Source organism: Scaptodrosophila lebanonensis, unplaced genomic scaffold (genome assembly GCF_003285725.1).
Source record: "Scaptodrosophila lebanonensis strain 11010-0011.00,11010-0021.00 unplaced genomic scaffold, SlebRS2 tig00000043-arrow-pilon, whole genome shotgun sequence".
Classification (NCBI taxonomy): domain Eukaryota; kingdom Metazoa; phylum Arthropoda; class Insecta; order Diptera; family Drosophilidae; genus Scaptodrosophila; species Scaptodrosophila lebanonensis.
This window is the reverse complement of record NW_022060545.1, coordinates 3,882,229-3,906,049: the sequence shown is the minus strand read 5'-3', so window position 1 is coordinate 3,906,049 and position 23,821 is coordinate 3,882,229. Positions and strand designations below refer to the sequence as shown.

The following is a 23,821-nucleotide window of genomic DNA, read 5'->3' as shown; positions in this document are numbered from 1 at the left end:
AAATGGATTTCTTTCTTGCAATATTTGGCGATTTAATAGCAGTGTAAGTATTTTTCATAATTCATTATATTAATGTATGTATATTGGTTTTGCCTTCTCATCTTGCACTCAAAAGGATTGCAATATGCAATTTCAAATAAAAAATATTAACAACCAAATCATTTAAATAAAAATGTACAATTTAATATATCATCATCATATACTCAGCATACAATTGTTCACTTAATAAAAAATACTAAAAGTAAATAAAATTATGTTAAAAAATACATGCTTTAAGGTAAAAAATAAAACCGGTTGCCATCTCAGATGCGCAGATATTTCATTTTGGTAAAAACTTATTATACAAAATACATATGTATGTATTTCTATGCATATATATTTACACAAATTAAATTTAAATCATTATTTAACAATAAAATTTGATAAATACACGGTTAAAATTTTAATGCTTATTTCCTATGCAAATAAAACGCGAAACAAAATTTTGGCGATAAAAACTGTATCAAAAATGAGATTCACAGAGCGTACTGAAAAGTACAAGTTCGTGAGTTCGAGAGTTCGGATTCGAGTTGCGGTAAAAACATGCGATGAAAACTAAATTTTAAAAATAATATTGGAAAGGAAACGTTCGAAGAAAGTACAGGGTGGGGAATGTGTGCGTGTGTCCAAACAATTTAATCGCCCAATCACATATTGCAGTATTTGTTTTTAGTTAAATTTTGATTTTCACTTTTGCTTCATCCTTGCCACCAACAAATTTAGCTTAGCAATCCATTTCCTCCAGCGTGCGCGACAAACGATTATTGTCAATGCGACGGCGCTGGGAGCGACGAACGGCATCCGCACGCCTATAAGGTTCACTCTTTAGACCCAATAGTATGTCCTCCAGCGCCCCATTATAGACCTCATCCTGTTGCAGCAGCTTCTTTTCGCGCACCGAATGCGCCTTGCTCTTCAGCTCATTGATGACGGCATCCTGCAAGGACAACGCGCAAGGTGTAGGCAACTGTTTGCATCATCATCATCAACAACAGCAGTAGGTAGGACCATCAATAGGAATTAGGGGGGAAAGCAGAAGTAGAAAAACAGCTTAGAATTAGACATAATCCGACACCAAGAAATACATACTATGTAAGTAGTAAGTACTGGAAACATAAGCATGTATATATAAGTATTAAGTATATTCGATTTGTGCGGTCCTAGTTCAATTTGGTGAATTAGATCTTCTAGTTCTTATATTTAATTATGAGCTATATCCAGATATTACAATCGATAGTTTCAATTTTTTACTAAAGAAATAGGGACTATTTAAGATAGCTTTCAGATTAGTTTTAATATTCGATTTTGAAACACAAAAATGAATTTGTAAAAGTATTTTTTTAAATGATAATTGTTTCATAGCTTCGATTTTAAAAGGCATATTAGAAAAGAATAATAATTTTAGATAATCTATAAACCATATTCTAATAGGTCACATCATTGGGAGACTATTCAAATGAACTAGCCGACCAAATCACTTTTAGAACCAGACCAACACATATCTTCTGGAAATTAATACCATGTATTATGAAGCAAGCAAATTCTTAGCTGCATTAACTATGGGATTAGTAGAGGCGGACTAGCGGGCAAATGTTGGGGGATTATTAGGCATTATGCGTGTTAAGTATGGAGGGGGTGTAGCGCAAAACAATAATTGTTAGAAACACACACAAATGCACACACAGGTCACTTACACGCTAGGGAACAGGCACAGGTATTAACACAAAACACCAAGCATCCATCAACAGGCCGCAGCCCACCGCCCACTGCTAACCGCCAACATTGTGGTTGCTTGCCTGGCTGGTGCAGTCTTATAAGGAGGTTGAAGTGGTAGTGGGATGTATATGGTGGTAGTTGGGTGGGGTTCTGTTTTTTTTTTTTTTTTTTTTTTTTTTTCATAAGTATTTAGTTGAACACCCGTCCCGCCCATGAATACGACTGTTTGTTTGTTGTACGAGTATGTTAGGGATATGGGCCACCCCAAGAGCCAGAACCAGAACGTGCGCTTAGCTATGTTTGAGTCTGAAGTGGTAGTAGTAGTAGTGGGTGTGCTCTTTATGCATGGTGATGGGTGGTGGCCTAATGGTCCGCAACAAAGCTCAATATATGGAGGGATGCTATTTGCTAAAGTTAAGCAATCTTTGTATTTGCTGCATAAATCATAAGAGCATCACAGATTACAACGTAAAGGGTTGTTACACATCACTGCCACCAATGCCCAATGCTCTTACCTGTTGTTTCTTCTGATTGACCTTGTTGCGCATTAGCACCTGATCGCTTTCCTTCTTCGAGGCAGCCTGGGCAGCGGCCTGCTCCAGGCGTCGTCTTTGCTCGTTCTCCTGGTCGTGTTGCTGTCCAAGAAAAGTTTAAATTATTATTATAATAATACATTTTAATTTTAAAAAAAAAACATTTACACATTAAAATTTTCTAATGGTTGTGGACATTTCAATTTATAAATCTAATCAGGAAGTTTCTTAGATATCGATTCATCAGTTGTGTATAAATAAGTTCTTCTTTTCAATTGTAATTTATACTATAAAGACTGCCTACATTATAATATTTTGAGAAGCCTATTAATGTTAGTTTTTCATAAAGTTAGAAAATGAAAATCTACACATATTAATTGTATACTTATATCGACTACGAAAGAGCAAATAATCGTTTAAATTAATTATATTTATTACATTTTAGAATTCGAATTTAGCAAAGTTTTATGCAAAACATTCTACGGTATTACCGATATGCCAAAATCGAATATTATTATTATCAGGCTTATTAAAACAATTTTTGAAAAATTTGGAAAATATCGATCCTGTTGGTTTGATAAAAAGAGGATGGAGCTCCATATACTTTCGTGATATTTGAACACTCACCTTAAAGGCGCGGGTAAAGCGTACAATGAGCGCGAAGAAGGCAGCGGCATCTGCATTTCGCGACGATTCTCCAAAGTATTCCACGCACTCCTTAAACGAATCTTGGGCATGTCGCAAGTCGCTCTTGATTTTCTTCAGCTTGTCCTCACTGTTGTTCAAAAAGTCACGCAATATGTGCGTTTGTGCTCCCTTAACACGTAACTCTGCCTCCTTGCGCACCAGATCCATTCCCTTCTCCAGCTCTTGGACATCAGTGACAATATTCTCAAGCGCCACAGAGGCTGCTTTGTCCGTGCCATAGAGTTCACACTCGAATGTTAATAACTCCGGGAATTTGGCACGTATGGTGGCCACAATATAATGCAGAAGCGATGAGCGTTTATCGGTTGACTTGGTGTCGATGAGCGTATCCAGCGATTGCAGTTTAAAGCCATAGGCCGGCCCACGCTTATTGCTGTTCAAATAGTTGCCAAAGGCCAGCACTATCTCAAGTACAGCTTTGAACTTTCGCGACTGCTTGAGGGAATTGGAGGCGCTGGCAATGGACTGCACTTGCTGCAAGAGATCAATGATGATCGATTATATAGAATATTGTGTGAATTCAAGGTACTTACCGGACTAATCAGGTGCACACTATCCACAAAGTTGCCCATGTAATTCATGATCGCCAGCTTGGAGGGAATGCGTTCAACGCGAGAAAGCTGTAGCATGAATTTGTCTTCTTCGGTGAGGAGATTCTGATCCTTTCGCTCGATGATGTACTCCTTGTATGCCTTCATCTCAGCATCTGTGGGAACCATCTTTTGCAACAGCTCCACATTTTCCAGCGACAGCTTTTTCAAATCCAAACTGTGTATGGCGGCAATGACATCGTCTATAGCCATTCCCAGCTTACGGCGAGATATTGCTGTAAGTATGGAAATATAGCGTTTTAGCTCAAAGGATATATAACAAATTAAGCCATGTTGGACACCACACTTTTTATTATCGTCCCCTTTATTCTGATTCTTCGATACTCAAAGCATTTGATAAAGCCTCAAAAGATAAAGCTTACATGTATTTTACTTATATTTGAAAAAGAAATAGGAAAGAATATTATTTTTTAATTTTGTGTTATAATGCTCAGGAACTCAACTCCAATATACAATTTGGGTACCGCTTTGTATTCAAATATTTTTTAACAAAATCACAGAAGCTAAAACTCTGCTCCATGGAATCTTGTAAGCTCTATATAAACATCAGAATAATGTGAGATATATGATTTGAGAAAAAAACCCTACATGCTACATATATTTGTTGTCCCTAAACATTATCGTTCAAGAGAATTTAATGCTTTGAACTTGTCCTGTCATGCTGATTATAAATAAATAATAAAGTACAATCTGCCAAACCGCGCTCTTTACTTTAAAAGCATTACGAACTTGCGGTATAAAGTATAAGAACAGAGATTCATTTCCCGTCCTCCCACTCAAAATATACACACCTATGTTTCGTAATCTCGTGTGTTCAAGCAGCGACACATGATCGGGTTTCTTGAAGCGTTTACTGGGATAGTTTTGCAGGGTGCCATCGACCTCGCTGCCATTGCTGCCATTATGGAGCGCGCCGCCAATACCAATTTTGAATCGTTCCTCAAACTCATTGAAATCGATTTGCTTGAAGATTTTCTCATCGTCCAATTCGTTGAAAATGGTGCCACGAACCTGCAATTGGGGGAATATATACTCGTAAGCAGAGAACTTAATGCGAGCTGACCGCAACCCTACTCACCTGATTGGGCTTAAGTGCTATCCAATTAAGCGTGGGTAGCTTGTATTTGGTGGGCACTTTCCGCTTGATGGTCATGGCGCCATCGGGCGCTGGCATAAAGCCAGCCACGGGTGGCGGCGGTGGCTGGAACGAACTGAGCATGGCGGGCGCATTTGGCGGAGAATTGGCATGGCAGGCTGGACCACCATTGGGACTGCCTAAGGGGCTACCCATCATGGGCGGTGGAGGCGGCGCTGGCGGTGCAGGTGGCGGTGGAGGCGGAGGTGCAGCTACTGCTGTCACAGGCATGGGTGGAGGAGGCGGTGGCGGCGCCACAGAGGCCAATGATGCCGCACCCGTCAACAGGCCACCGCCATTTACGAGCGATCCATCGCCACTGGAGGCCGAACGTGGCAGTGAACGCGTTAATGTTTGCAGCTCCAAGTTCTTGCTGTGCAGCAGGGAATCGCGTTTCTTCAGCTCCTGCTCATTCTGCTGGACCACTCGATGCAGTCCCGTCAACTCATCTTCTAGCTTTTGTCGCATCACACACAGCTGTTCGCGTTCCGTCTTCAGAGCCATGTTCTCCGTTTCGAGCTCTGTGAATTTATACAAATATTCCGAGCCGCGATCAATTTCACGCTCGAGCTGATCCTCCAGCTCTTGTACGCGTTCCAGTGCAGCGGTCTTCGTTTCCGAGTCTTCCATCAAGGCGGCCACATCGAATACGTTATCCAAATAGGCCGATATTTGAACCTTCAGCTCTTCAGACTCGGTTAGGCGTATGCGTTCTAGATATTTGTCTAGACCCAAAGCCGTAAATTCATATTGCAGATGCACGCGATAGTTCATATCCTCAACGGAATGGACGACAATGTTCATAAATTGCATGCACGCGACCATAAAGTCAATGTTGAAGGCCTCAAAGTTCATAAAGTACTCCATGAGAGTCTGAAAGCGTCGCTGCTCCTGGCACACATCCTTAAAATTATCAAAGGAGCCGAGAATGATCTCATGACCTCCCTTAACCAGACATATGGCTGCCAGCAGCTCCAGCACGAGCGCCTTCGTCCTCAGCGACTTGTGTATGAGACTCAATGCAATGCAATTGATGGCCTCCCGATGTTGAATCACCATATTAAACCCATATTTATTGTTCATTATCGCTCGCAGGCACATAATGCTCACGTGTATGTCGTCCGTGGCAGCGCCCATATTTAGTTTGGCAATATGACGCGATCGTCGCTTCAAGCTGGGACTGTCCAGGCCATCGGCAATTGCGGGTCGCAGAAATCCATAGGACAACGTGTGGTTGCCGCCATGAGTGGACTGTTGACGTGAGTTGTCCAACAGCAGGGAGCCATTGCCCAGACCACTCGAATTGGCGCCGCCTACGCCGCCCACTCCACCGCCTCCGGGACTCATGGAACTATTGCCCAGAGTCAATTCGCCAGCATCGCCCGTACTTGTGATGTTCAAGAGGTCTTCGGAGGCGCAGAGCGCGCCCTGCAATCGCTGCTCATGCCGCATCATTTGCAAACGAAAGCTCAGATAATCGACAAGGGCGTCAAGGCCCTGATTCGTATCATCGAGAAACTCTTTCACCCACTCGATGTGGTTGGTGCGCAACGAGATCTCGAGATCCCGGAGCACCTGTGTGGATGTCGACTCGCCGACCATCTTACGTTTCTGACAAAGAAAGTAGAAGAGGTAAAGCTGTAAGTGTACAAAGAGAGAGAGTTGTGGTTGGACAGAACACGGGATGATGAGCGCAGGATGTTGCAAGATGGTTGATTGGTAGTTTGGATTCATGATAAATGTTTGGTTGGATGATTGATTGAATGATGTTTGTATGGAGGCATGAAGAGAGTTGTATTCGTGTGTGTTGTCAAGTGTTGTGAGTAGAGAAATTGAAATTTACACATTAATATTCGGAACAACAAATAGGGCAGGTTATTATTATTTGTACATACAATTTTAATAAATTTCTAATAAGTTGGTTAATGAGTTTTTCGTTTCTTTTGCTCTGCTAACAACAATAGTCAGACAAACGCACCACAATGAACAACTACACAAAGAAGTATGTACAGACAAACACAGATAAATTATACAAACTACACTAGAGCTTGACCATAGTTGGGTCAGATAATTATAATTAAGAGTCAAAGTGATTACGAAAGCTCCACGCACCAACTTCCAAGCACAAGACAAAAACAACCGCAACAAAAAACAACAACAATAGCAACAACACAAAAGCGACTGCTGCCTTTCTTTCTTGTTGCTACTTTGTTGCAACTTACCCGATGACTACGCGACGCCTTTGGATCCAAGTATGTGCGCAATTTGCTCAAGTAATGTGAGGGCGGATCTTTGGCCTGCACCATTTCCTGCAAGAGGCGAAACACAAAGGAAAGGAGGGAGATTAGCCGCTTGATTTGCTAAGACAGTTATTTTAAACGGATATTCAAGATTGTCGTGCGATAAGTACGAGTATTAACTTATTTAAGGTCTGTTTAAACATTGAAACGCGCCGTTTCTGCGTCCATCTGTCGGTATGAAGGCAAATATTTCGAGAATTATAAGAGTTCGAATTTTTATAATATTCATTTTACGTTAACATTTTTCAATACTTTTTTTTCTTATAAAATATTATTTTTGTATTATTCATAATACAGATTAAATAATTATTTTAGTAAAACAGTTAATAAAATTCAACATATAATATTATTGAGGTTTAATTGTTTTATAATTTCTTAGTCTATAGAAAAGTATTTTATTAATATTTTAGATTTTAAATAAAGTTATGGTAAAAAGAAAAAAAACAATTAACTTAAAACCTTCAAGTACTAATTGCCTTACGAAAATATTTATGACTTATTCGACATTCTCATACATACATAAATGAAACTAAAAATACTGAAGCTGTACATACTACACATTGAAATAGATTTATAAAAAAAAAAACATATATCCATCTGAGTTCAAGAAAAAAGAAAGCAGCTTACACATTTGATAATTCAGAATTGTAAAAATATTTTAGTAATTTTTAAGTAATTTTTTTATATAAAATATGATAAAATGAAAAACGAAAATATTAATTTATATTTAAGTACTGATTGTTATTCAAAAATATTTATAACCACAACTCAGAAGTTCTCAGAAATGAAATAAGCTTTAGAATTACCACAAATTGAGTAAGAATTGGAAACGACCTGAAAATTTTCCATTTGAGTTCATTCAGAAGTTCCCATAAATAAAAGAAGCCACAGATGCTGAAGCTTTAGAACTACCAAAAATTGAATTAGAATTGAAAAAGAGCAGGAAAATTTTCCATTTGATTTTTCAAAAAATAAAGCAACTTACACATTTGATAATTCAGAATTGTAAAAATATTTTAGTAAATTTTTAGTTTTTAAATAAAAATATGGTAAAATGAAAAGAAAACGAAAATATGAAATTGTATCCTTCCAGTACTGATAATTATTCTAAAATATTTATAACCACAACTCGTAAGTTATCATAAATAAAAGAAGCCACAGATGCCAAGGCTTTAGAATTACCAAAAATTGAATAAGAATTTGAAAAGAGCAGAAAATTTTCCACTTGAGTTAAAGAAAAAAGAAAGCAGCTTACACATTTGGGAATTCGGAATTGTAAAAATATTTTAGCAATTTTTTAGTTTTTAAATAAAAATATGTTAAATGAAAAGAAAACGAAAATATGAAATTGGAACCTCCCAGTACTGATAGTTATTGTAAAATATTTATAACCACAACTCAGAAGTTCTCAGATATCCACAGATGCTGATGCTTTAGAAGTACCAAAAATTGAATAAGAATTTGAAAAGAGCAGACAATTTTCCACTTGAGTTAAAGAAAAAAGAAAGCAGCTTACACATTTGGGAATTCAGAATGGTAAGAAGTGGTCGACTGGCCACATATTAGCTTAAGCTGCATCTTTTCAAGGTTTAAACGTATATTGATTTAGGCCCCACGAAAATGGCCGCATTTTCCAATGAAGTATTTAATTCCAAATGATCTAAGGTTTCACCATATATCAAAAGCTATCCATGCTCATGTGCTCATGCTCATATGCTGGGGTTCCACTAAGATACCCCCAGCATCTATTACCAAATGCCAAATAAGCGTAGACTTGTATGCATTAACACAACGTTAGCGGCTTTTACTTTTGTTTTTTTTTTTTTTTTTTTTTTGTTGTTTTAGTTTTACACGTTGATTTCATGTGATCGTGCATAGGTGTATATAGTATTTAAGTATGTGTGTGTGTGTGCATGTACATGTACATATTGCTGTTTACTAAACTCCCCCCGAAGCCTCGGACTGAGGCTTGCCTAACTTTAAACATTTTTAAGCATGAAGCGTGGCATACTTGTTTTTTAGCTTTTTCCTATGGCCAACAATCGAATGACTACCAACCAAAACTATGTGTGGGCTTTACCTGCCTGCCTGCCTGCCTAGCTGCCTGCCAGTAATATTCAACACACTGCAACACGAAACCAGTTTTATTCTTTCCTAGTCACAGTAGGAAAACGACAAAATACAACAACAACAATAACAACAAAAATAAAATAAAACAAAAATGAAAAATAAGCCAGATAACTAACACGAGACAGTTGAGGAAGCGAGGGAGGCACAAAACAGGCAAAGCCAGCAAGCAGCAAGCAGCAAGCAGCTCCAACTCTCAACGATTAAATACTGCAATTTATCGCAGTCATAATAATTTGCATTTTGTCACTGCATGGATATCGTCAACGCGACTCTTCTCGTCCTCGCGCATTTAAAGCTCTTTTTTTCCTCTGCATTGTCTGGCATCTGTGGGCAGCGTTCATTCATTTTCATTGCGGGCCTGATATATGGAAAACAGGTCTTTTGGCATGCAGGCGGCAAAACTTGCTGTTGTTGGTGTTAAGGAACCCACAACACGGCAACGGCAACGGCAACGTCAACAGCCACAAAAGCCAACAGACACTGCTGACGGTGACGAGATTGACGACTCAGGCGACTCAGGCGACGACTCAGACGACGACAAAAACATCATGTTGGGGTGGGTGTTGTTTATGATATTTTATCAAACAATAATAATAATAGCAACAACAACAACGCAACGCAACGCAACTTTAACTGCCAAGTCAGGCAGAAATCGTAGAAATCTTTAGAGCTTTGTTTGCCAACCGCTGTTTGAGTTTTGACGTGCTGTCAGTCAAGCCAATCAGCCGCCTAGGCATTCTTGAATATCGTCTCTACTATACAAGTATATCTCTGCCAATGCCTTTTGGCAAATTTCTTTCCTGGGTGCAGTAACAAACAGTAACTCCGCTCCTGCTTTTGTGGCGACTGAAAATTCAGTGACCCAGTTTAATGCGCCACGCAACAAATCGGCAAGTTGTCCGCCCGTCGAACCGTCGATCCGACCAAGAGACCCGTCGACCATATAGCTGCCAAAGCATGCTCTGCCGCACACGTTAATAGTTTCGTCATCATTTGATGGCGTTTGGCAGCAACAATACTTGTAACACGCAATCCGATTTGTAGACTACCCAAGCTGTTATGCATATGGGTATGGACCGAACACCCCATAACTAATTTGAAATTTGAATTTATCATATACATATATGCACATACATACATACACACGTACTAAGTATGTGGAGCATGATGACTATTGTTTGTCACACATACATATACTATACATCGCGTATGTGATTCAACAAATGCGTTGAACAGTGTCAAAGGAAATGATTCTAATGATCTGTAGCTTGAAAACAAAACAAGGGCATTAAAATAAATACCAAACGCTCTTCTGAGTTGACAAAACGCAGATTCTCCGGAGCTCCGCACCGGAAAGAGACACTAGAATGAGCTTTCATCGCTGCCCATACGCCTTAGATTTAATTAAATTTAATTAAATTAAAAAAAAAAATAAATAAAAATAAATAAATAAATAAAATTAAAAAATAATAATAATAAATAAAAAAAATTTAAAAAAATTTAAAGAAAATAAAAAAAAATTAAACACAATGAGGGACCTATTGAAATAACACATAATAACAAAAAATACCATCATGCGTAACGTTTCTTACGTAATGCATATAATCTCTTACTATATATTATAAAAACAAAGTGCTGGTGGTTTAAAAATAGGGTACCCCTTCATTTTCATAGCCTTGCCCACTTCCACATTTCATTTTATTTCTTGGAAATATTATTTTATTAATAAATATTTATGAGTAAACTGATTTTTATAGACGAAATTACATTTTTTATTTCAGAATGCCACTCGTTTATCAATATTTCTTTGGCTTGTTGATTATTGCCCAAATGATATATAAATACTCATATGTTCACACATAAAGTTCTATGTATGTATTGAATTGATCGTTTACAGAGTTCTCTAACCTAGGAACCAGTGGCTCTTACATAGAAACCAAACGATATTAGTATATTTTTTTAAAAGCACCGGAAAGAGACACTAGAATGAGCTTTCATCGCTGCCCATACGACATAGATTTAATTAAATTAAAAAAAAAATAAATAAATAAAATAAAAAAATAAAAAAAAAATAAATAAAAAATAAAAAAAAAATGTAAAGAAAATAAAAAAAAATTAAACACAATGAGGGACCTATTGAAATAACACATAATAACAAAAAATACCATCATGCGTAACGTTTCTTACGTAATGCATATAATCTATATTTTTTTAAAAGCAAGCGACAGAACTTAATTAAATATTAAAAGAAGTGTTCTCAATGTGGCTTCGGCTAAGTGCTTAATATGAGAAGCTCAGAGGAAGGCTGTACTTTTTAATTCAATAATTAAAACTATTTTTATTATAAATAATACTTATTATTTAAGCAACAGTATAAAAGATTCTATGTTTATTATTTGTATGCATATTTTCGTCCCAAAAACGCCATAAACTTAATTTTCCTTTTAATTTGCTTATCCCAAAGGGAATGCTACTATTTTTCATTTCTAAATCGGGGTAAATCTATATAGTGGTTAGTGGTTAGGTAGAGTTCTGATGGATGAGCAATTTTTACATTGGATACACCAAAATATTAACGAAGATATCATATGATATGATAATTATAGAAAAGAACATGGAACTGGTTTAATCTCAGCACGTAAAAATACGCACTCACCCTGTAAACAGGGTGCCCAAAACACGAAAAAATAACTCTGTCCACCGTTTAACGACTTGTTTTGATATTAAGGCCATTTCGGCGTATTAAAAAAGCGACAACTAAGCGCCTGAACACGCACTGCATGTCAATGCCTTTGTACATATGTATGTAGATTGCTGTATATATATGTATATGTACAATTGGGTATATAGTGCTGTCCATACACAGCCACTTAGCTTGGCAATTACAGTGAGCGGCATTTGGCATATTTAATTAGAGTGTCATACTCTCGTTAGCTTGCCGGAGTTTAAAGGTCAGACAACATGCTCAAGGTTTTAAGCTGCCTGCCACACTGGCATTAGACATTTAGGCATAGTTTAGAGAACTTGAGCATGGTTGTTGCCTTTCCTAATGGGGGTCAGTCTAAAGTGCAGTACGCTGTGGTCACATTATAATCTTAAAATTTGCATCCGTTATACAAAAACAGGAAGTTGTGAGACGATAAAGCAAAACTTCTGCTCAAGGCCTCGCCTTGCTTTGGTCCGTTTAGATAGTCGAAATGGCAAAATGTCTAGTTTTCTCTGCATACTTATTATGTCTGATTATAATACTTACTTGATCGCATATCATGTCCCACTTCTTTTCATCATCATAGTTACGCAAAAGCTTTGCTTTGTCCGGCGGCAAATCCATGGAGGCCTGTTTATAAAAGAAATGACATGTTTAATGGGTTATGACAGTAAAAAAATAACAATAACAGCTACAATTAAAAGGCCATAAAACTCTGGTAATGACCATAAACCAAATCATACTCTGCACTGATTGGGTGATGTGTAGGCATGAGTTATCGATATAGAAAAAAAAATAAATACAACTTATAGATATAGCACGCGTTTTCAGAGAAAGTCGACAATCGATTAATCAGCAGAAACGTGTGTCTTGCCAGCAATAAAGCAACTATTATTTGTTTGGCTTAGCAATGACTGACAATGTCCCATAAAAAGAATCTTATAAGCCTAAACACACACGTATGCGTACGCAGAATTCTAGAAACCCAAGCTCTGGGACCCCATTACAGGCCCACTATATAGAGTCTATTCAACTTTCTGATCGCTCATGCAAATATTTAACGGTCGCGGTTGCTTTTGCTATTTGCTGTTTGCTGCACCTGCAATTTTCTTTACTCAAAAAAGAGCACCATCAGCAATCACAACAATAGCAAATCATCATATACAGTTGAACTTTTCTATAATGAACTCTGTCTAATGGCAGATGGTTGCTAGAAGCCCTTAAAATGTATTCAAGATTGATCAAATGATGCTCGGTATAATAATAATAATATCCCTATACCCTTTGTTTTGAAAACCAAGCTGCTAGGACGATCAGATATGACATATGCTTGGAACTATATTTAGGAAGAATGGCCAGTCTAATAGATTACATATCAGCCAATTATCTTTACCTTAATAAGCAATATCTAAAATAAACTGTTTATAAATAGTAGGTGAAGTTAATTTCAGTTATATTTTAATCTTTTTTGAGCATAATATTAACATTCGTCTAACTCCTATGCAAGCAGCTTTGAACCAAAAGTTGTAGAAACTGGGTAAGTGATAGGAACTAATCTGTATGACCAGTCTGGTAAGAAAAAAATTTATGATTTATTGAAATTCTCTCATCAACTTTAGTTTTTAAAAGCAGGCTCAATAGTGACTCTTTTAAATAAAAGAAATATAGATTTAAAAAACACTATTTTAAAAATGTATGACACATCGAAATCCTTCTTTTGATTTGATATTAGATTTGACTTCATATTTGTAGCAAATATTAGCTTTAGTTTGTTATCTCTATATATATAAAACAGTTTGTCCTGACTGACTGACTGACTGATTAGCAATCAACGCACAGCCCAAACGGTAAGAGCTAGGAAGCTGAAATCTATCATTGGTACGCACTAAGAAAGGCTTTTGGAAAATTCGAGCCCCAAAGGGGGGAAATCGTGCTTTCAAAAATATTAGTTATAGTTACGTTTAACGAAATATTTTTGCAAGAACAAAAATGTAACGGACTGATGTCAAGAACAGAAAATGTTCATTTAAATACCTTAAATGCCTTGCTACTGGTAACTAATAGGGTGAAAGCATATGGGTAGGTCATGCACACACAAAATAAATACAATTTGAAACATTATATTGAGCCGGGTTAAGTCGGACAATATAATATAGGAGGAAAAGGTATAGAGAGCCTTATATTTGATAATAATATAATACTACCTTTTTAACCTAAAATTTGAATTAGAAATTTGAGAGCCTAGTTACACATACAAATAATTAAGTCTCAAGCACGATCGTTATGGAACAGCTATAATATACTAGTTTGTTATGGGGTAGCTCGTTAAAGAGAAGATTGACTGTGTAATTATAAAACACAGCTCGAACAATGGCTGGATTGGTGTATTATGAACCAAACTCGCTCAACCAAATACAAAAAATGAATTTACAAATAAAAAAAAAAAAAAAAAACCATCGGGGAACTGCACATTTACTCACCCCCGCCCTCACAGCCATTGTGTAAGTCAATTTTTCACAGGAATACCTTAATGGTATCAACAAATATGCTTACGTGACTTCAATTTTGGGTGCAGCTGTGCTGCATTGAAGTTCTAATTAGAGTGCCAAACACAGCAGTACAGATGACAGGAAAGGGTGTGCATGCAACAAATACAAATACATATACCATATAGTATACCTATATGTAATAAAAAAGGCGACAGAAAACCAATCAAAGCACAATAAAAAATGTAATCAAATGTGAACAAACAAAAATACATAACAACAAAATCATATATAAAATGCACCATAAAAAATGTCAAGAACTGGGGTGGGAGCTGGCGCTGGCTCCGAGACCGGGATCGGGACCTGACTAGCATACTTGGAATTTATTGTAAAATAAGAGACATTACGACCACGAGGCGCTAATAAAAGTAAGATACCATCTTTCTGTATAAATGATAAAGCCACCGATTTGATCAGCGGCCAAAGTACGAGTATATATGTATATACGTACAGTCATGTGCAATTACTGGAGGAGAAATTACGTACGACGTTGCGGTCTGAAAACCAATATTTGGTATTAGTTCGGATTTGCTGTTCGTTCTGTAGTCAGCTCAGTTTAATCTTTGCCAAATAATAATATTAGGCACAAAGATACGTACTTTATCTGAGATGAGATATTATCTATAAGGTATTTATCTATAAGGTAGTTATAATAGGGAGGGCAAAAGATTACAGCATCCACTTCTGTGTGGAAATAGAAAAAATAATACTATACTATACTAATAATAATAAAACAATAAAATTTAAAAAACAGAAGAAAGCAAAAATATCTTAAATTCCTAAAAGGAAATGGTAAAGATATATAACAAAGAACCGACAGGTGAAAAATGAATGAAGTCTTTAAAACATATTTGTTTTTGAAATATCTGGATTAATATTTCATCTAGAGAGGCCCCTTTTCATCTATTTAATACAGCTCTATCCTAATAGTCAGAGACAAAACTGCAAATATTTAAAACTATTAATTAATTGTGTTTGTAACCTCGATTATCAGCACTTTATCTATATTCTAATACGATGTAAATGGTTTTCTGGATATACCAAAAATTAATAAGCGCTAATTGATTCTGAAAATAGGATACAAATATTGTTGAAACGAATATTAAATATAATTAAATAATGAAATTGCAGTGTTGCTAAATTCGTTTAAGTTTATAATATTGATCCAAATTATACCAAAACATTACTTTCGTTCGATTCTAACAATTACAGAAAAATAGTGATGAAACGAATATTGACATAAATATAATAAAGGAGTTTCCAAACGAAGAAGAAGGCAGCAAATAAAATATTTAATCTTGTACAATTAAAGAGGGAAAGAATTCATTGATTTTCTATCATCCATTTTACCAGAACATTACTTTCATTAATTATCAATTAAATTGCCTTTTTCTTATGAATACCCCCCCTGTGTTTTCACTTATTTATGGATAAAAAGTAGCAAAGTTAATAAATGAATGTTTCCCCCCATTTAATGGGTGAATCAACATCGCTAGTCTGCCTAAAACAATTGACGTCTCTTACAGTTTCCATTCATTTTGTTTACCAAACAACATTTCATTTCAATTGCCGAATCTTTGAAGTTCATTTGAAGATATTTTCCAGGAATCTGAAGCTTAGAAGCCCGCCGGTTAACAATCTGTTTAAAGCGAATAAAATGTTGCAGCTTAGTCATCACCATCAACATCTGGACAACCCACTACTCTATAGTACACGGGTGCGTCCATGTGCCTCCATTAAGCGCCGACACCGATGAACACAGACAAATGCTATAGGAATTTAAAATGTGTATCCGGTGTGTCGGGTCAGTCATTCATTCATACACTGCCCAATTTATTTACACAGACAAACAAACACGGGCATATAGACATAAAGGAGGCATCATGTATGCTCGGGCATAAATATTTAGCAGTAGTTTTTATATACAAAACAATAATGAGAGTGCAGCGTTGACAGCACAACCGTTATTGTAAATGTTATTATTATTATTCAGTATTGTTCGTTGGTTGCTCAAAAAGCGCGTCGAGGCAAAACATTTCAGTGTCAGAAGGCAGCAAGTGGGTGGCAGAAGGGAGGGGGAAGGGGGTAGTGAGCAAAGCAATTCATAAGTTGTTTATTAAGAAGGCGTTGCTGTAACAATTTTATTTATTAAATGCATAATAAATAATTTCATAAACACAAATGTGTAATGTATGGCATTGTGTAAAAAGCGGACTGCATTGTGAGAAATATATAAGTGACGAGCACGTCTCACATCGAGAAAATTGTAATAATTATTTAACTTAATTTACAGCAAGCTAACAAATAAAAAATATTTTAATTCGCTGTGAAAAAACGCAACAAAACAATAAGTGTTAAAACAAAGCAATTGCAATTTACTTTTGACAAACGTAATACTCGTATATATGTACATATGCGGTTTGATTGCAAATCATAAAACAACAACCGATAAAGATGTAATCGTAAAGCCAAGAAAGTAAAAACATGAGAGGCATAAAAAAGGCGTCAAGTTTCCGAAATTCGCGGTTGGACTGTTTAATAAGCACAAAAATTCACTATAAACTACTTGGCAAGGAAATCAAAATAATCAGCCATCTAAAGACTTTTCGCTAGTCCAACAAATTTTTAAAATATCTATATGTATTTAGATGTATTCAATTTCAAAGCTCCCGATAATACCGACAATATCATTGTCAGTTGTTAAGCACCACAACCGAAATGAAAAATCCAGCCAAAACTTTTGATCCGATTATTTTATATAATTTTTCGATATCATATAAATTCTTGTGGTCACCAAAAAAATGGTAAAACGATCGTTTTTGGGCCAAATATGTAATATATTTCGTTTTGGAAAAATGTTATGTTAAAGACTTCAAGAACATGAAATATAAGTTCAGGGAAATCGGATAAATCACCCTGCTATGTACCTCATGTTCGTTCAACGTATATACTATATAAATGTATGTACATATATATCTGCCCTGAAGGTCAAATTTTTTTCTAATAGGGGCTCAAAAACAGACAATAAAAACCTTTTGGACCATATCAGCTACATTATTGTCAAGCGTAGTACCAAACATTTGTTTATTTATAAAAATATCTTAAGCAAATCTGGTATTAACGTATTTAAGTTCTACTTGTATAAATGTTAAGTATTTCAAAACCCTGTACGTCCCACAAAAAAGAAAAAAATTTAAACAAAAAATATTTGTTTGAAAAAAAGAGTTAAATTGTGAAATTTCTGACAAATTACATGAAATAAAAAATATTGTGAGCGCCCTCCTCTGCGATTCTCATACCAAGTACCTAAGTGATGGCAAATCGAGAATTAAATTGTAAAATTTCTGATAAATTAAACAAAATAAAAAAAATATTGTGGCCGCCCTCCTCTGCGATTCTCATACCAAGTACCTAAGTGATGGCAAATCGAGATTTAAATAGTTCAAGTTCTGATAAATTAAATTAAATTGTGGCCGCCTTTCTATATAAAAATAAATAAATAAATATTTGATATTTTTGATTCAAAATTATGATTATTGATAAAAATTAATATTTTCCTAAGACGCTGAAAATTTAAAATTTAATTTCATGATTTTTAATAAATATTTATCAAATATTCAAACAAAAACACTACACGTCTTATAATATTTACAATATTTAATGGCCTTGGCGACTAAATTATTGTTACTCTTAATTGAATATACGAGTATACAACAATAACATAAAAATCTAAAATATTTTGCACTGAGAAAATAAATACATGAAACATTATAGATTTTGAAATCACAAAGGAAATATATATTGTTAAAATAACTTTTCAAAGAAAAGTATATATCGATAACGGCCCTACTCTGAAGCGGTTGAGGGCAGATCGTTCTGTAATGGCTTCCCCTTTTTTGCGCAGCTTTGAAGTGGCCGTTAGATAACGCTAAGTAAAGCCCTCTTTACAATAAGCAATACACAGCTGCCGCATATGGAAAATATTCGCCCGTTGACTAAGTCATCAAGGAGTTGTTATTGTTGTTGTTGCTGGTGCACTATCTGACTGCTGCGGGCTTACAAAAGCCATGACTATGTATTCATAAAACAACAATAGATGCTATTGTGGTTTTTAACTGTGGCTTGTCACTAGACATTGTAAATGTAAATGCCATTAAAGTCGCATAAATTGTTATGATATTATATTCTAGGCAGCAGGGACAGAGGCTGACTGAACCAACAATGATGATTAAGCGAGTGAAAGTCGTTTGAGAAAGCCTATAAATTAATGAGGATTTAATGCGGTTACACCACAGAGACTCCCACATGGTCAGACATAGGCATAGATATATAATAAATAATAAATCAAAAGATGGCAATGGAAAGAGTTATTGAGTTCTTCCCATGTCTCATATAACGGGTTGCAGACAGTTAGACTTTTAGTTCATGTTCTGAAACTAGACAGAGATCAGGAAATAAACACAGATAAAGTAATTAAAATTTTAAGTGCTTGAATTGTAAATAAATAAAATGCAAACATAAAAATCCACAGACCTTCAACGTAAAGGTTTGCTACTATCGGCACCTTTAAATAAAATTGCTCTAAGCATGAGTTTTGTGATCTTCAGATAGGGACAGAAGCACTAGAATACTTATAGAGAACGAAAGAAAGGAATAAACCTAATTCTGTTTAAACACGGTCTTTTTTTACACGATTTTGATATAACACTGTTTGAAAATTAAAAATTTCATATATAGTATATTCCTTTGGAAATAAGGAACCAATCACCCATTTTTGCATACGATCAAAGTCTTTTTTTTCACGGTTGTTTCTGGAACCAATCTACCTTGTAAAAACCGAATTAGGTGTATATAATGACATTTCAGGCGATCATTTATCATCCATTCCTGAAGCTAACTGCCTTTCATCTATCATCCTGAATTATAAATCAAAAGACTGATAAAAACTGATGAACTAAAAAAACTATAAACCTTGGCGCTTTATTTTGTATTAACCATTTCGGTTAATTTACTTTAGAGCTGGACTGCTTTATTTCCGTATGTCGCCAGTTATCAGTAAAATATCTGAATACAATTTTTAAAAAAATGGCAAGTTCCTTAAACAATTGACTGACTTGACTTGGCTCTTATTGATGATCGCCTTCTCATCAATCCCACATCTTAGAGGCAATGTCGGAGCCATGATTCGAATGCGTTTTCTGTTCGACGATCCCACTTCAAAAACTGCGCACAATTCAAAGTTCAATAAACCCTCGCGCTATGCCACTCTAACCGGAAACATCTGTGCCGCTTAACGTCCTCCCACCCCGCCAGCCGGCTTGTCTGTCTGTCTGTCTGTCTGTCTTTCATGCCGTTTAGCCACCCGACGGAATGACTAAATGCGTCTGATTAGACCTAAAGCCAATTATTAGCGGGAAACTTGGAGAAAAAAGGAAAAACTATTTTTAAACATGGGCATGGATGGGCATAAACAATTGCAGTTGATTGGAAGTACGCGCGCGCACATTGGTCGATTGCTCCGACAATGGAGCATTTTGCACGCTGGGGACAAGGACAGTGGGCCACTTAACCAAAAGAACTTTAGGTAGCTGCTTTAAATAAAAGTAAACACAAATTAGCTAAGCATATGGAGGTAGGCGAGGCCAACGAATGGCAAACAAGCAGTAAACAAAAGTGGCCAAAAATGAAGAAGAAGAAAAAATTCAAAAGTAAACACACGAGCTGCCGAAAACATTTCGAGCGCGAAAAAAATAAGAGGCAATGGGTTTTGGGTGCACAGACAACAACAACAATAATAACAAAAACAACAATAATAACAATAACAATGTGCTTGAGATGAGAGCAGCTAAGGGGGTGTAAAGGAGGAGGAGAAGTGTTTTTGGCGTTTCATGTTACTGACAAGCGCGACAAACGACAAACGATAAGTGAGAATTTGAGCTCTGCACACACACACACACACGCACACAAACAAACACACATACTATGCATACATACATATGTATATAAATAAAGATTTTTTGTGAGCGGAAGATAAGAAGTCGGCGGCATCGTGAGTCAGCAATCGACGAACAGAGAATCGATCAATTTGCTTTAATTGCTGCTTAGCATATTGGCGGCCAAGCCAAAGACTCTTGATCAGGCCATGCAAGTTATAAGTTATTTGTTATAGTTTATATCTTTTTTTTCTCGTTTCCTTCCCCTTTTTGCTTTGCTTTGGCGCGGCCAGTTTGGCAACAAAAGAGCGCGAACGCACCAATGCTTAATTAATTGAACTGTTGCTTCGTTGACGTCGCCAGTCAAGTGTTTTGTGGACTCTGTTGCTGCCACCGAGAGATGCCGATTGACGAAAAATAAAAATGAAAAAACAACTTCAGTGCTCAAACAAATGTATGCTACACACGCGTCTGAGCTGCAGAATAAAACCCATGTACACATAAATACATACATACAGGTACAGTGGTGCGTCGCTAAAAGGGAGAATTTTAGAATAATTCTATACTTTTCAAGAATATTGATATTCATAAGGAAACTTGAAAGCTGTTAAGCAGATTTCAATAATGGCAAAGCATATATTAAATATTAATATAATAGAGACGTAATTGGATTATAATGATAACTTTACTTTTCTGACTATTATTGGTATTTACAGCAAAGGCAAATTGATGGACAATTGGTTTACATATGATTATGAATGGTACATTCATCTAAAAATAGTAATTTATCCCTCCGATTTAACTCAAAAATGACATAACATGTTTGCAACTAGACGAGGAATATCCTCATAAAGTCATGATATATAAACTATCGCTATAAATTTAGAAATTTGGTAGAAAATTAAATCATTTATTGGCAAATGGAGGCGTTTATAAACATTAATATAGATGTTTGGCCTTTTTAGTAATCTTTGTAGACTAAGTTTTACTTATAAATGAAGGCATTAGAGTAAGTTTTGAAATATTCTACAAAAGGATTTTAGCGTATATCAATATCTTTAGAATGCTTCATATAGTATGTTGGAATTGTAACGATCTAAGATAAACAGTTTCGGCTTTTAAAAAATTATCTATAAGGCCAATCTTTGAACACATACAATTGTAAGGTTTTCTGACTCTCATCGGTTCGGAGATGTTAAAAATGATTCGTTTAACGCTGTTCTTTTCAAATTTGTTATTGGGATCTGGCTTCATTTGACTGTTAATTTTTAGTTGTATCAGAGAATATTAGTAAAAACTTTTAAATAGTTCAGGCTACATTATCACAAATCAAACAAACTTGAAGCGCCTTTTCAAACATGTCAAAGAAAAACGGACAGAAATATACGAGTAGATACACTCATGTTCTTAGGTGTTCGAAAAGGACTTTCCCTAATGGCAGGCTAAGGTGTCGAGAGTCTATAGCATTGCTTCACTGTGCATGCACACGCACACTCTAACAAATTTCCAGAGAACAAGCCCGCACATATGTATGGTAGATATGTGTGTATGCACGAATGTTTGAGTCGATGAGGTCATCAATCACATGCGATGCGTTTCAAGCCAATCCTTAGATAAGCCCATGCACACGCACTCTCACACATAGTCCGATATAGACACACGCATATTAAATTGGATTAGCCAACTAAGAATTACATACATATATATGTATGTACATGCATACTATATGTAGTTGGGGAGACTATAAATATGAGACTCACTAAAACTTTGGCGAAACGTCGATCCAATTCATCCGTTGTGGGCATGGGCTGCTGACTGCGACTCCGAACGCTGGGCTGTCGCACATGATGGTATTGTGAACTGGAGCCGATGTCATATCGCAGATCCTGTTTCTGTAATGTACCGCCAATGCTGGAGCCATTGGCTGTGTAATGGTGTCCATTGCGCAGCATCGAATGCGAGCTGTGCTGCTGTTGAGGCGGCACTGTCTCATCGACATCGGCATTGGTAATAGTTCGGGATTTAACTGCGCCCATTATGGTGGCAAAGCGACTGCTGCTTGATGCCGCCGCTGCTGTTGTTATTGCTGCTGTTGCTGGGGCAGTGCACCAGTATGGATCGCCAACGCTTCCACCTCCACCTCTTCCACCGCCGTCGTCCCGCGCGTCGCCGTCTTCGATGCTGCCGCTGGTTAGCGCTGTGCTAAGGGAAGATACCGCGCCCCATACAGTGCGACAAATGGCACGAGTGCGTTCCGGGCAACTTGAAAGTTGCTCTTTGATTTCGTTGAAGATATCCAAAGCTGGACCTTGTTGCTCTAGCGGCCGCAGAGCAGTTGAAATCAATCGGTGTGGGTGTCTGCTTCACTCCTTTTTCGCGTTTGCCTGTTGCCTGCGTGCGGTTATCGCCGCAGATGCTCGGAAATCGGGCGTAGATATAGATGTACCAGTGAATTTATATTTACCAAATTTTTGCCGTTCAAAACCAAAAGGGACGTTTTTTTTTGTTGTAGGTTGTTAGTAAAATATCTTAAAATAAGCACAGTGTTCAATTTTGATGTGCCAGGCAACCCGTTTCGAACAATTTATTTACTTTTTTTTACCTTTTTCGATCAAACTGGCAGTGTAAGCACTTTTTTTTTGGGCTGGGCGAGAACGACTTACAACAACGCCCTTAAGAATTTTTAAAGCACGAGCACAATATATAAAAATGACACAAAAGTGAGTAATGTGGCTGGCTGGCTCTGGTGCGACTACGGCTGCTTCTTCTATATGCAACTGAACAAACACATACACACAGACACACGCGTGTACACAGTCGAGCACTCAGAAACACACAAATACAGAGACAAAGCCAGATTTCAATGATGATGAGGAAGGCCGCTCCTTTGGCGTTGTGCTTGTGCCCTTTTGTTTGTCCGCTATGCCAATTTTATGTTATATTTCACAATTTCTTGTTTAATATAATTTCCCGGGCGAATTACTTTTAAACTCAATATAAAAGCTGCATTGCATTTCCTTTTGAGAAGCAAATGCAAAATTCCAGCAAATTTTAATGCACTTTCCCGAACGCGCCATCCGCGACTGCACTTTGTATGCCGAACATTCAAACGATACTGACACTACTAGTGATGGAATACGATAGATTCGATGCTTCTTTCATAGCAGTATCGATAGCATCCATATCAAGTTGTCCGGTAAACTTACAAATTGAAATAAACTTCCCACGAAAGCCTGGTTACGTTATTTAATTGTACGCAGAATGGACATATAGATATGTATACGAACACATATATATTTTTATGATGAGAAATGTAATCATTATTTATGTTAAAAACTAATTAGTATATAATAAACTCACAGTAATGCTTTAAAATTTGTTCATGCCCAATTTTTTGTTTTCTTTTCAATTAATAATATTTTTATTTTTTAAAATGTTGTTCTACTAAATGTCTTATTAATAA

General features: G+C 36.5%; 1 protein-coding gene across 5 annotated transcripts; it reads right to left on the bottom strand.

Moving 5' to 3' along the window:
- Positions 1 to 356: 356 nt before the first annotated feature.
- On the bottom strand, positions 357 to 22,710 carry LOC115622398 (formin-like protein). Of its 5 annotated transcripts, none has more exons than XM_030516326.1 (9): positions 22,119 to 22,710; positions 12,426 to 12,509; positions 6,965 to 7,051; positions 4,686 to 6,380; positions 4,399 to 4,618; positions 3,530 to 3,822; positions 2,916 to 3,470; positions 2,271 to 2,390; positions 357 to 1,006 (listed from the first exon to the last, which is right to left on the bottom strand). In XM_030516326.1, exons 1-9 carry the CDS (start codon positions 22,392 to 22,394, stop codon positions 764 to 766), a joined length of 3,573 nt encoding a protein of 1,190 aa, XP_030372186.1. In that variant the 5' UTR covers positions 22,395 to 22,710; the 3' UTR covers positions 357 to 763. The 5 variants fall into 5 exon arrangements, with proteins under 5 accessions (XP_030372186.1, XP_030372187.1, XP_030372183.1 ...); XM_030516327.1 differs by having other exon boundaries at positions 4,686 to 6,353; XM_030516323.1 differs by having other exon boundaries at positions 357 to 976; positions 22,119 to 22,488.
- Positions 22,711 to 23,821: the final 1,111 nt, after the last annotated feature.

Coding starts and splice junctions, on each gene's coding strand:
- LOC115622398 (XM_030516326.1), bottom strand. CDS start 22,394: ATGGGCGCAGTTAAATCCCGAACTATTACCAATGCCGATGTCGATGAG. Junction 12,510..22,118: donor GACGTTTCGCCAAAGTTTTA/GTGAGTCTCATA, acceptor TTTTATAAACAG/GCCTCCATGGATTTGCCGCC. Junction 1,007..2,270: donor TCAATCAGAAGAAACAACAG/GTAAGAGCATTG, acceptor TGATGCAAACAG/TTGCCTACACCTTGCGCGTT.